The following is a 14,521-nucleotide window of genomic DNA, read 5'->3' as shown; positions in this document are numbered from 1 at the left end:
ACAATTTAGAAAATACTCTCCCGCTTATGTCGTTGACTGGACATGGATTTCGTTCTCATAGTTCGCAAGCGAAGCTGAGAGTGACAGTAATTTCTCGTCATTTTCGTCTATTGTGAGTCAATGAAAATGACTTTTATTAGCTCTGATAGACACTCTAAAACGCCAGTCAGACATGGTAGAACGTACATCGAACATGGTAGATATACAAGTTCGCATTTGAACTGTGAGTAAAATTTGCTCCATCATTTGCTTCTGTAATCACCACGAACGACACTATTTCGGGTGCTACTTTCACTTCACACAAAAATTTTGTGTTGCTGTTGGTTAAAATGAGAAAAAAATTCTTGTTTTATTCCAGTTCAATTCACTGGATATTTAAGCGACAGGGAGATAAAATGATTGTTTATACTTAGAGAAATCGCGTAAGAAGTGTTCAAATCGTTGGAGTTGGAATATTTATACAAAAGGCAGGAGAACTTTGCTATGATTCCGAAAGATGGTAGCGATTAGTCAAATAAGTGACAATAGTACTACTCTTGACAAAAAGTAGGTAGACATTTGAATTATATTTCGCGCGGAAACCTTATTCGTCGAAATATTTCTAGGTTGGTATCACTGTCAGTGATATCTGTGCCAAGTGCCACGTTAAAATATTCGCTTGATTTAGCTAATTGTGACTTCTGACTATTCAGCAAACTCAAACGACCGCTCCGGGGAAACCGTTTTGAGTCAATTGAAATCTTCAAACGTGAATCGCTACGCGCATTGGAGGCTATTCCGGAAATTAACTTTAACAACTGTCTCGAGGATTGGAAAAAACCTGGATTCTAAAACTGAATTTTTAGAACTGAAATTCAGGTTCGAATAAAAATGCAGGTCCAGAATTCAGTTTTGGTTTGAAATCTGGACGTGGATTGAGAAACTGAAATAAAAAAAATCTGAAACTGGAATCCAGGTCCATAATTGAGGTCCTGAATGTAATTCCAGACTCCAGCATCAAAATTCAGTTCCAGAATTTAGTTCCAGTCCAGTTAGTATGAAAAATACAGTTTAAACTGTTATTTCGCATGCGACGTACATCCACTCAACAGTGTTTCACATCGAAGAACATGACCAATCCTTTTTATTTGTATTCACGTCCTTCGGTCCTGTCTATGTCATAAACCTTGAGCCTTTTTACTCAAGAATCAAAGTGAACTATTCTGATGATATGAGAATATGAGTAATATGAATTCGGCATCATTAGGCTTAGAAACATTATCAAGCATTAATAGAGTAAATTAGTATTTGGATCTAGTAATCGTGCAAAAATATCAGAACAGTTCAAAACAACGCCGCTAAGCAATAAATCGATCGGATCAACGATCTGGGAACACTTTCTCTGATGGCCGCCAATATCAACCACTCAAATTGAAACAAGAAATCAAAAGCGATACCCAAAAACACTGGCTATGGGTCGTGGAAACCCACTTCGCTCGTGTGTAAGTTTACCAATCACTTCTGTACGTCTTTTGCGGTGGTGAATGTGTGTGTATGTGTATGTATGAATACGAGGGTGGAATCATCCTATATTCGCGAGAACCATGGAGAGTGGATGAGCGAGCAACAAAGCTTGGGTCCGGGCACCGAAACACGTGCGCTGTTCGCTCGCCGCTTTGTTGTTTACAGACGGATGTTTTCATTTCGACGGGGAACCACGCTGGCAACAAAAAAAAAACAAGAGAAGTGTTTCCATGTGATTTGTAAACTCATTACCTCCCCTGCAGGCATAGTAAATAAACAAACTCGGTCGGACTGAACAGTATATCAGTGTGTAGTGCGCACAGAAGATGTGCATGAGAGAGGAATAGAACGTGGGATTGGACGGGAAGGCACTTTCCTCGATGACCAGCTGAGCAGTGCCTAGGCCACAAAACCAGGCAAACACCTCGAGACAGTGCAAGTGATTTATGGTGTGCTCTTTGCCGTCCACGGGCGAATGTGTGCCTGTGTAGGTGCTTCCGCTGGCCGCTTGATCGATGACGGGAGAAGCAATGACGTCACGTGTATCAGCTGTCGGTGGTAACTCGGTCGCACCTCACCTTCAACCCCCGAACGCCAACCACCCGGTGAAAGCGTTGCGAACCGATGACATCGAAGTACAGGTCATCGAACAGGTCACCGAGCTTCATTCCAACGAGCGAAAGGTAAGAAGGTTTTCTTTTTGCGAGTTCTTTGCTTTGCTTTGCTCTAATATGGGATTTTTAATGAGCCATTTCATTAGATTGACCTGTAGATGAGCGTGATTAAATACGAATACAATAAAGTCACCGTTATTGACGACCATTTCCAATCCAATTAGTAACGGTATTTGTCCTATTATTCTGCATCTCCCACAGAGCGCTGGATTCAATACGACCGGTGGCAAACAGAATGCCTCCAAGATAGCGTTGCTTCCTCCGCTTGCAGGCACATCCGCGTCAGTCCCGGGATCGGGTGCCGCCACAGCAGCGCCAGCTAACGGTGCTCGTCCTTCGTTAAAAAATCCCGTCGGTTGGGTTTGCTGTGCACCGTGCATATGGCTGCGAAAATCTTCCGCTGTGCACAAGATAGCAATAACGGCTGCTACTCTACTGGTCACAACGCTGCTGGTGGCTTCACCGATTCTGTTCCTTATCTCGGCGGCACCGTCCCATCTGCCGAAGGATTGCTACGTAACGGACGATCACGACTGTCACCCGACACCGGCACCACCACCCGAGTGCTCCGACTCGATTTGTCGGGCAGCAGCCATAAGCATACAGACTCGAATGAACTGGGAGGTGGACCCCTGCCGGGAATTTAAGAACTACAGCTGTTCGCCACTGGAGGGCAACAGTCTTCGGGCCGTTAAAAGTCCCCAGGAAACGGCCGACGTTCAAATGCAGCGTGAGTAATTTTCTGGTGTCTTGAACCTTTTCAACTAGCAACCGTGTGTCTCCTTCGACCAGTCATTGGATGGATGGAGACGCACGGTAATTACTAAACGGATCCACGTTTTTTGTTAAATCCAGAGTTGCTTTCATTGAACACAACCACGGGACTATTCCGGAAGCTAGGCCGTCTGTATGGAAGTTGTCTGCGACAAACACTAAACGATTCCGCAATCAAAATGCACCTGGACAAACTCGGCGGTTATTTGCAAATTGGCTCCGTGGGACCGCAAAGCATGTCGCCGCTGATATCGAAAATCCAAAGCATCGGTCCAATGCCAATCATCGGTATCTACTACGACCTGAGCTACGGTCGTAAACCGCAAACATTACTCATAATCGATGGACCAACGACGTCCTCTCAAATTCTCGAGGTATGCTTGATTGAATATTCATTAACACGATTCACTAATTAATTCCGCATTGTACAGAACCCGGTCCGATGGCAGGGGCCCCGCGCATCCCCGAATGACGTTACCGAAGACGTACCGGGCTTGCTGGATCCGCTAATTAATATGTTTTTGCCCCCGGGTCTCAGCCGAGAACAACGACAATCGGAGAAAAATGTGATATTCAGCTTCGTTCGTGGCTTGAACCAGGTAGGCCCGCGATTGTTCAATCCTCCCATTAGCTTTATCTGATTTTTCCGTTCCAGATCCGACGGGATTACGTGCAGAAAGACTTCACCAATAGTTATGTACTGAATAATGTAACGGCACTAATCAGTACCCACCCGTTTGTAAGTTTTTTGCTGACTCATGAATCCACCCGACTGCCCTAACTAACTAACTAACTAACGAATGCACCTTTTCTCTCTCCGAACTAAACGTAGTTAATGTGGCAAGACTTACTGCCCGCCAACTGGTCCGGACCGATCGTAATACGAAGTCCAGCCTATCTGGACCACCTGCGAAAGTTGTTTCTAGCCTACCAGAACCGGGTCATCCACAATTCGCTGTTGCTGCTGTTTGCGCTGAACACGCTGCCACCGGGTCGGCCCTCGCCGCTGATCTGTGCCAAAGCCACCAACTGGGCACTGCCGGAGGTTTCGTCCGCTTTGTTCATCGGTCAGTACAGTGAGGAGGTCATAGCTCACGCCATCCATCGGGTAAGTCTAACGACTGGGGGGACTGGCGAACAGGGAAATGCCGGTGCGCTGTGCCGCCGATCGATTGTGCAAATTTCCGTCTAACAACAGAATTATTAGAGCGTTGGCCCTTATGCGATTCCATCGGTGCTAATGATGGCAGTGGTGGCATTACGTGTATCGACTAATGAGCCGTCTGTTGTGTTCGGTTGGAACTTTTTCTTCGGTTGGCAACAAGTTGTGGTGGCTTCCGAAAATAACATTCGTCAGGCTTAATTATGTTTTGGCTTTTTTCGGGAGAGTATTTTTTTGCTCATTAGCAAACCCCGTCTTTTTGCTGGAATATTCGTTTTTGTCATTCACTCGAAATGCAGAACGATTTATATTCATGAAGATGAAATGCGCTGATTCCAGTGTTGAATCGATGTTTCTTGGCTCGGCGCGAATGTTTTTGATCGATAGTCAAATTCAACATACCTTATGATAAAAAAAGAACCGGAATTTTATTAAAAAACCTGTTTTAATCCACCTAGTGGTGTAATGATGCCTTTCTCATGTACATATAATATTGAGGTATTCCATTCAAAATTTATCTCTTCGATTTTTGAAACAAACAAAGAGATTGTTTGTGCATTAACTAGTATAACATACAGAATAAAACAATGCTTTGATTGCGTGAGTCATTCACATTTTCACAAACCAAAGTCGGTTCGTACGGCCACCAACTAACATGACACACAAACTCTTCTAGTACGCACTCTAAATTACGATTTAAATGTTTGTTGTATCCGAAAATATTTTAAGTGACGGTGTACAATATTGAACACACTTTACTCTATCCTCCGGAACCGGAAGTCGGATCCGGATGAAATTCAGGAATTTCGTATGGGACCACGAGACCTTTAATTTGTATCTAAGTTTGTGGAAATCGGTCAAACCATCGCTGAGAAAAATGAGTGAGATCTATTTTGGTGTATATGACCACTATTTCCGGTACTTCCGGAACCGGATACCGGGAACCAGGATAGTCGGAATCGGTTTGTTTAGTTGCCTACTGATAATGACTTTCGATTTGTGTGGTTTTGAGACCAGTTTAGAAATTTTTTTACGTATTTTGTTTCGCCGGTTCAAGTGACGGTGTACAATATTGAACACACTTTACCCTATAACTCCGGAACCGGAAGTCGGATCCGGATGAAATTCAGGAATTCCGTATGGGACCACGAGACCTTTCATTTGAATCCAAGTTTTTCAAAATCGGTTCAGCCATCGCCGAGAAAACCTAGTGAGATTATTTGACACATACACACACACATACACACACACACACACATACATACACACACACAGACATTGCTCAGCTCGATGAACTGAGACGAAAGGTATATGACACTTCGCCTCCTGGCCAATTTTCACTTGTCGGTTTTTCAAGTGATTGCATAACCTTTCTATATGAGAAAGGCAAAACGCAAAATTTCAATTTTTAATCGATTTCTTTATTATCGCCTTCAAAGTTTTCTCCTCCTGCGGCAATACATGTATGCCAACGCTTGATCCAATTTTCCATACAAGTTTTATAGGCCGCCGAAGGTATGGCCTTTAGTTCACGCAGCGAATTCTCTTTTATGGTCTCCATGGTCTCAAAACGCGTACCCCGCAATGGCAATTTGAGTCTGGGAAAGAGGAAAAAGTCACACGGGGCCATATCTGGAGAGTACGGTGCTTGGTTGTGATATTGGTTGAGTTTTTGGCCAAAAACTGCGACACAACCAACGCTGTGTGAGCCGGCGTTTTGAATGAAATTCAGCTTTTATGGCACCAGCCGAGAAACGACGCGTTTCAAACCCAAAACATCAGTTAAAATGTGTTCGGCTGATCCATAAGAGATGCCCAACAACACAGCAATCTCTCTAATCGGTACAGAACGATTTTGCAACACGATTTGCTTCGCCGATTCAATGTTTTCTTTAGTAACAGATGTTGTTGGGCGGCCAGGGATCTCATCATGATCCAAGCTTGTACGACCACCTTTGAAGCGTTTATACTACTGGTATGCCTGTGTTTTTCCTAGACACGATTCACCAAAGGCCTTTTCTAACATTTTCGACGTTTTGGAATACTTAAATCAATTTGCAACACAAAATTTGATGCACGCACGTTGTTCTAAATTTTCATCTATATATATAAAAATGGATGTAAGTTTGTATGTTTGTAACGCCATAACTTCGGAAATACTGAACGGATTGTCACCAAACTTGGCACAGGTACTACTCGCATTTCAGAGATGGCTTAGGGATCATTTTTATAGGGGAGGGAGCGTAGCAAGTGTAATTAAAAGGAGGGGGCCATGAAAAAATTCATATAACTTGACGAGAATCGATACGTTTTGAAGACCACAGAAACATTTTGCATACATTAGATATGACTTTACGAGGCGTGGATGTAGTAAGTGGCTTTAAAAAGGGGGGTGTAATGTTTGAAACGGCACAATTCCGAAACTATTGAACGAATTGCCACCAAACTTGGCACAGATACTTCTTGCTGTTCTGAGAAGGTCATAAGAGTATTTTAATGGAGGAGGGAGCGTAGTATGTGTCCTTAACAGGGGGGGGGGGGAGGCGGGTCATGAAAAAATTTGTCTAATTTGACGAGAATCGATACTTTTTTTAGACCATAGAAACAGTTTGCCTATATAAGATATGATTATATGGGTGGTGGATGTAGCAAGTGCCTTTAAAAAGGGGGGGTGTAGTGTTTGTGATGTAATAACTCCGGAACTAATTAACGGATTGCTATCAAACTTGGTACAGATACTTATTACTCTTAAGAGATGGTCATAAGGGTATTTTTGTGGGGGAGGGAGCGTAGTAAGTGTCCTTACCAGGGGGGGAGGTGCAAAAAATGTGTCTAATTTGATGAGAATCGATACTTTTTGAAAACCATAGAAACATTTTGCATTCTGTATGTATGATCATATGGGGGTTGGATGTACCTTTAAAAAGGGGGGTATAATATTTTTAACGGCATAACTCCAAAACTACTGAACGTATTGCTATAAAACTTGGCACAGGTACTTCTTTCTCTTCAGAGAAGATCATTATGACATTTGCAGGGGAGAGAGTGTGTAGCAAGCGTTCTTAATTTGAGGAGGCCATGTCGAAATTTATCTAATTCAAAGAGGATTCATACTTTTTAAAACCCTACATACATTTTGAAAAACTCAAATATGGTTTTAAGGATATTTGTGGGGGTGGATATAATGAGTGCCTCTAAAAAAAGAAGTTTAATGTGAAGTTTATAGAATTTTCTATAAAATGATACTTCTTGCTGAGTACAGATATTATTTGCGCTTCAGATGATTCTAAGAGCAAAGTTCCATGACAAATCAGTAAATTATCGCCAAACTTGGCACAGGTACTTTTTATTATTCAGAGGTGTTCACGACAAGCTTAGATATTCATGACAAAGGTTTATCGTAACATTTTCTTATTCGTCGTCAAACAAGATAGGGGGACGGATTCAGACTAGGAGAAGGGGTTATTGAAAATCAATTTTCATCTTGAATTTTTTATAAAATAAGAGAAGGGCAAGAATGTCAAGATTGTGCTAGATAGTATTGCTATCGTTAATTTGAATTAAGTAGTACTGCTATTGTTAATTTTAATGAATTAATCGATACTTTTTGAAGAGCACAGATACTTCGTACACTACTAAGAAATGGTCATAAAGATTATCATGGAGGAGAGCTGTAGTAAGTTCACTAATAAAAGGGGAGTTCAATATAAAATTTATTCTACGAGAAACGATGTCAATGTAGATTAAAATTTTATTTTATGTCAATGTAGATTAAAATTTTATTTTAAGGGAGAGGGAGTGCAGCAAGTGCCCCAAACATGGGAAGTGTAAGGTAAAGTTGATTGAATAGCAACATAAAACTGCTCAGAGTATTACACTAAGTAGGACAACTTTGGGAATTTTGTTCGGCCTTTTCTTCCCGAAACATTTCCGAGCAACGCCGGGTCATTCAGCTAGTCCATTATAAAAATAGCCACACGAAAATTTTTCAACTTCTTTGTATAGACGCCAAACAAAAACTAATCGTACGATATGCGTCAAAATTTGACAGAACGTGTATAAAAGTGTTGCCAACGTTGAGAGAATAAAAGTTTACCGATTGGACAAGCGCGGGAATTTTAAAATGAAAATTCCGGTTCTTTTTTGATCATAAGGTGGATTGTCACTGTCATCAACGGAACCTAACAACATAGAAACAAAGATTTCCCTTATCATATAAAAGCGGTTTGCTAAACCATTTCAATAGAATTTGGGATTGTGGCATCTTTCCGGACCTATGGAAAAATGGCATCTGTTACTTTCTTCATGATCTTTCTGATCTTCCGCTTTACTATGACCTGAAAAACTTCTCTTGAATGTCGTTCAGGACAGTTTGGTGGCATGCCATTGCACAGTGGTTCGAAACGGGAAATTAGCGAGACAAAAATATTTTCGCTACTAAATATTATTTGTTTGTAGTTTGTATCTTCATAAAAATTGTTTGTATTCAACTGGTGCATCTTTTGATGTAAACGATCATTAGGGTTGTCCATCGTTGGATTTAAATCTGAATTCTAACTTCCTTATTTGAATTTAAAAATTATTGCACTTCACAGCAAAGCTGTAGGAAAATTTATTTTGAGCAATTTTGCTTAAGAAGCCATCTTCCTACTTCTTCTTTTGATCGAGTTACATCGATTTTCCGGAGTAAAAGTACACACAGGAAAAAAAATGGTAACAGCTACCATATGGTAGGTTAGTTTAACCATACGAGTACTGTGGTTTTCAGCACACAATAATATCAGATGATGTTAACAATTTGCAAGCTCACTTTTACTATGAATAGTTTTGGCTCTAGAAAGCTGTATATCATATGAATAACTTCTACAATTCGGAATGTTTAACAAAACCGTGATAGCATCTTATTTTTACATTGTACTTATTGTTTTAACTAGTGCCATGATATTTTTGACATTTCACTTCTGGTCCTTTCGAAACACGGAATTAAGGTTAATTTGAGAATGGTGAAGATCATACGTACATGCAAAAATGTTCAAAAGTTATATTAATTGAAACTTCGGTGCAAAAATAACAAGAATACATTAAAATCTGCTTTATTTTCCTAATACAGTTTTCACTGATTTAACATTATATATAAACATTATCCATGAAATTTTTGAAATTTATTCATAGTATTCCTTCAGTCTGATGAAAATCCTAATTCTGAGCCAATTTTTTCAGCAATGAAACGAGCGACTTCTAGCAATTGATTTTGATTTTGAATATTCGTTACTTTCAACTTTTCTATGATGATAAAATTACCTTCACTTGTTAGCGCGAGAGCTTGTTTTTTAATAGCTTGTATATAGACATTCAAAATCACCAACTCGTTGCTCTCTTTAACGTTTTAATGTTTTCTGTTTCGAATTTCTTGGGGAATAATACTGTTATCATAATAGTTCAGAAAAAACGTTATATAAAAACTACTAATAGAAGTATTTATACAGAAATTTAACGGAACTTTTCGGATATTATTTCCGAAAAAGCTTCCATATACGCTAGAGATGAATATGTGCCATGTTTTTTTACAATTTGTTACATTTTTATCCTTTATCATTATTTCTTTTGAAACTTACTCACCTGCAATGCCAATGCTGAAGCACAACTGCGCACTATTACAAAATCTATTACAAAATTAAGCACTAATAGGGTAACGGCTCCCTATTTCATCTGAGCTCCTATTTCCATCTCATCCCTTCACCTCATTACTTTGAACATGAATAATATCTTACAACGTACCTGAACCAAACTGTAGAATGTTTTAAAATGATTATTCAAGTTATTGTCACACTTTCCCATTGGAAGAAATGGTTTCAAATTCTTCGGTGATCGTTTTTCCATTTACAACAAACTCACTTTTCAATTTGGGACACATTTTCGTCTCAAGATTTACAGTTCGCCATGTTTCTCAATATCTACTAATCGATTCTTTTCAAAACATGATCACTGCTTAGCACTACTATTGAGTGCTGGATGACTTCATAATTGGTCATGTTAACTTGTTTAATTAACGATTAAATACTTTAAACATTACCCGACAAGCAATAAAAGTCTTCAAAAATATGAGATAAAGGTTTTTCGCTTAGTTCACTTGATTGCGCTTTGTTTTCATCTCATTTGGTTTCGCAAAGTTGCCAAGTTTTCTCATAATGTTTTCCTTCTTCAAATTATCATCAACAAGTTTTTTTCGGTGTCACGGATACCAGTATAGTTTAATTATAATGTTGATATTTATATTGCAATAAAACTGGCTTCGAATATTACTAGAAAGAGCGTGTTAAATCCTAATGAAATAACCATTGTGGCAAATCTAGTAGCACTGGTTTCTTTCCGCTATACGTCACCATAACACTGTTAATTGTGTGTGTTTCTTCGGCTGTGCACAGAGATGCCAGATATTTTCATAGAAAACATGTATCTGCTCTATCAGTTTTCACTAAAAAAAATGAATCAGTTCAAATTGGTTCAAAATTTTAATATAAATGTTTATCGGTGTTCATCATCAAATATTTGCTCAAAAGATTACCATTTTAACATGTGATTTGTTCGTTGATTAATAAACTTTTAAAGAAGTACCTTTAAAAAGAACGTTGGGAACACTTTTATACACATTCTGTCAAGTTTTGACGCATATCGTACGATTAGTTTTTGTTTGGCGTCTATACAAAGAAGTAGAAAAATTTTCGTGTGGCGATTCTTATAATGGATGGTTTCGGCTCGCCTTCGAAGCGCCATTCGGTCGATTGTTGTGCGGTTTTGACGTCATATTCATAGATCCACACCTCATCACTAGTTATGATGCATTCGATGAATGTGAGGTCACTATCTGCGTTGGAAATCATCTCTTTGGCCACATCAACACGACGCTGTTTTTGAATGAAATTCAGCTTTTTTGGCACCAGCCGAGAAGCGACGCGTTTCAAACCCTAAACATCAGTTAAAATGTGTTCGGCTGATCCGTAAGAGATCCCCAACAACACAGCAATCTCTCTAATAGGTACAGAACGATTTTGCAACACGATTTGCTTCGCCGATTCAAAGTTTTCTACAGTAACAAATGTTGTTGGGCGGCCAGGGATCTCATCATGATCTAAGCTTGTACGACCACCTTTGAAGCGTTTATACCACTCGTATGCCTGTGCTTTTCCTAGACACGATTCACCAAAGGCCTTTTCTAACATTTTCAACGTTTCGGAACACTTAAATCCATTTGCAACACAAAATTTGATGCACGCACGTTATTCTTATTTTTCATCCATTATAAAAATCGCCACACGAAAATTTTTCAACATCTTTGTATAGACGCCAAACAAAAACTAATCGTACGATTTGCGTCAAAATTTGACAGAATATGTATAAAAGTGTTGCCAACGTTGAGAGAATAAAAGTTTACCGATTGGACAAGCGCTGGAATTTTAAAATGAAAATTCCGGTTCTTTTTTGATCATAAGGTACTGCAATCAAACACTAACAGATACTCAGAGAGAAAAGTCTAACATTTTACTCCTCACTTTTTATGAGCCTTTACAAATCTGTATTAAATTTAGAAAATCTGTATAAAATCTGTAATCTGATTTAAATCAGTAGGCAAATGCAAAAATCTACACTATACTGATAAATCTCTATAAATGGCATCCCTGGTTCTACATTTTGTTTTTAGAAGGGCTAATGCCTAAATAGTAACATTTCTTTTTTTTAAAGTTCTCCAAATTAATTCCAAATTAACAAATTACTATGCCGATCCCAGAAAATCGACCTGTGATATTTCCGTCCCATTGAGACGCTCTACGAGGCACTCGTGCTGACTTCAGTCTATTGTCGAATAATCGTTCTGTTCTCTGACGTATAATAATGCATTCAGCCACACATGTACTCAATGTGGGCTTGCGTTCGTATTTCTATTCCTAAATAAGTATGTGCGGGATCCAGCGATAGGATATCTCTCTCATCTGCAGAATCTTGCTCAACTAAGGCATGATTACGCACATTTTTCTTTCCGGTCGTCCAGCAGAATTTTCTTTATTATTATTATTGTCATTTATTTTACCCCGGTTTCATCCTCCACTGTATGTGCTTTTGACTCTGTTCTGCTTCGTGGGACCCGTGCTTTATTGGCAGTGCAGTTTTGACCATCACCTAACTCTCAAACCCGTTATCTCACGATGTAATCTACAGAATCAACAGCCCCATAAAATTTCTCAAACTTTTTTTCGTTTCTGGGGGGGAGGGGGAGAGGTGTGTAGGGCTCTCCGCTCCTTCCTCCCCTTTGGATACGTGGCTATCGGTAATATTTGAAAAAATGAATCATGTGAAATAACATTTCAATTTACTAAACACTCTCATATTAAGAAAATAACTAATGATTCACTTCATGGATAAAATAGAGCAATTATTTCACTTGAATAATATTTATGCTCGTTTTCCTTCGAAATAAGATACAAGTTTTCGATTCGATAAGATATGTCATCGTGCTAATTTCGATCAGTGTATTCCATGTCCTTGTAGGATCATTTCTAATAATTTTATAATTTCTTTGACATTTCCAGTAGATTTTGCAAATAAGTGACTTTTCAATATGTTAAAATTTCGATGCCAAAACTCTAGTAATGCTTCTTAACACCTATAACTTACAAAAAGTAACACATATTACGCTTCCTAATATATAAAACTGACAACATAGTAACAGATGTAATGTCTCCTAACACTTTTACCTTTTAAAAATGTAACACATGCAAGGATGGCTTTTATCGTATCAAAGAACGTTCGCTGGCAACTCTTCAACGATTGAATCAGTGCCATCAAAGAGAGTTGAGAGATCATCGCAACCACAAAAACCTGGCATGGCTCTTTTAACATAGAATCGACACCAGTGCGAGAGCGAATTTCTCTCGATGACATTTCTGAGAATCAAAGGTTAGCACGCCGCTGTGGGGATCTTCTCTGAAGCAACAAACGGTCGCTTATTCTCGTTTCGCGATCCGATTCTATACAGGCAGTTGATAATTGCGATAGAATCATTTTACTATTGCCGCTTATTCTAACTATGTGCATATAATCTTTGTATAAGTTATGTCTATGAAAATGTATGTGAATGCTCCACACAAGGGTTTTGAAATATTGCAACCTAGTATGAGAATCATCAAGTTGAATCATCGACTCGATTTTCTGCGATAATTGTCAACTTGCGATTCTCTCTTGGGAAATTCCACACAGCAACGATCATTATCAGACTGTAATTTTTTTAAGGGCCGAGAAATACTCAGAGTATGAAGTGGAACGAAGGAATGTAGAAAAAATCTCTCTTCATGCATTGAGAGACTCGAGTTCTTGTAGCATTTTTTACCGGATTGAAAATGTTGTATACAATATAGATAGCAATATAGCAGCTTCTGTGAAATTCTCTGCAATCACCAACACTGAACACATGTAACATTTTATAACACCTTACAACTTACAAATAAGTTACGCAAGTAACGATTCATAACGCCTATAACTTACTAAAGAGTAATGCATGTAACACTTCGTTACGCCTGTGATTCACAAAAGAGTAACGCCAACAACTCACAAAAAATTAACGCATGTCACTTTTTTTAATAGAAGACAAAAAAAGTGACGCTTCGTAACGCCTGTAACTTACTATAGGTAACGCATCGTAACGCCTAAACCTTACTTAAAAGTAACGCTTGTAACTTACTCAAAACTGATGCTTGTAACGCTTCGTAACGTTTATAACTCATAAAAAATAACACAAACAACGCTTCGTAACGCCTATAGCTCACAAAAAAGTAACGCAAGTAACGCTTCGTGGCGTCCAAAACTTATAAATAGTAACGCATGTAACGCTTATAAGTTACAAACGAGTAACGCTTCGTAACGTCATAACTCACAAAAAATAACACATGTAACGCTTATAACTTACTTAAAAGAAACGTGTGTAATGCTTCTTATCTGCAGTTTGTTCACTTTCCCTTACAGATTTAGCGTAATTGAAGGCGTCTGAGCATTTACTGCATTTTGTAAGTCTTTAAGTCATTTTTACGCTTGATTGGATGAGTCATAGCGATAAGGGGTTTGAACCAGGGGTGGAAATAAGCAAATGTTTTGATTCACAGTAAATAAAAATAGTCAGTATTATCTTTTCATATTACATATTTACTGTAGATATTGTAATGAATTTTGAAACGAATGATTTTTGATAAGATAAATTTGGGTTTTACTTAGAATTAAAAAAGGGCTTCAATTGCAATTTAAAACTTTAGTTTTGTTACCTAATTTTTTAATTCACTGTGTTCAGTTTTTTTATTCACAATCGGAAATCTTGATTCACATTTTAATGCGCAAAATGGGCTTATTTCCACCTCTGGTTTGA

The 14,521-nt window shown here is 38.7% G+C and overlaps 1 protein-coding gene across 14 annotated transcripts in view; it reads left to right on the top strand.

Moving 5' to 3' along the window:
• The window catches only part of LOC131438712 (uncharacterized), a 30,426-nt gene that overhangs the window by 5,176 nt on the left and 10,729 nt on the right, over positions 1 to 14,521 (top strand). For 8 of the 14 annotated variants that reach the window (XM_058609002.1, XM_058608938.1, XM_058608986.1 and 5 more), the window contains exons 2-7: positions 1,767 to 2,186; positions 2,379 to 2,907; positions 3,033 to 3,325; positions 3,383 to 3,550; positions 3,607 to 3,690; positions 3,784 to 4,059. In XM_058609002.1, the coding sequence (XP_058464985.1) occupies positions 2,019 to 2,186; positions 2,379 to 2,907; positions 3,033 to 3,325; positions 3,383 to 3,550; positions 3,607 to 3,690; positions 3,784 to 4,059 (1,518 nt within the window). In that variant the 5' untranslated portion in view covers positions 1,767 to 2,018. Of the gene's footprint in view, positions 1 to 1,277; positions 1,482 to 1,766; positions 2,187 to 2,378; positions 2,908 to 3,032; positions 3,326 to 3,382; positions 3,551 to 3,606; positions 3,691 to 3,783; positions 4,060 to 14,521 lie in introns of those variants that run through there. The other 6 variants (XM_058608929.1, XM_058608944.1, XM_058608915.1 and 3 more) reach the window with 3 other exon arrangements.

Source organism: Malaya genurostris, chromosome 1 (assembly GCF_030247185.1).
Source record: "Malaya genurostris strain Urasoe2022 chromosome 1, Malgen_1.1, whole genome shotgun sequence".
Lineage (NCBI taxonomy): Eukaryota > Metazoa > Arthropoda > Insecta > Diptera > Culicidae > Malaya > Malaya genurostris.
This window is presented reverse-complemented; position numbering and strand designations above follow the sequence as displayed.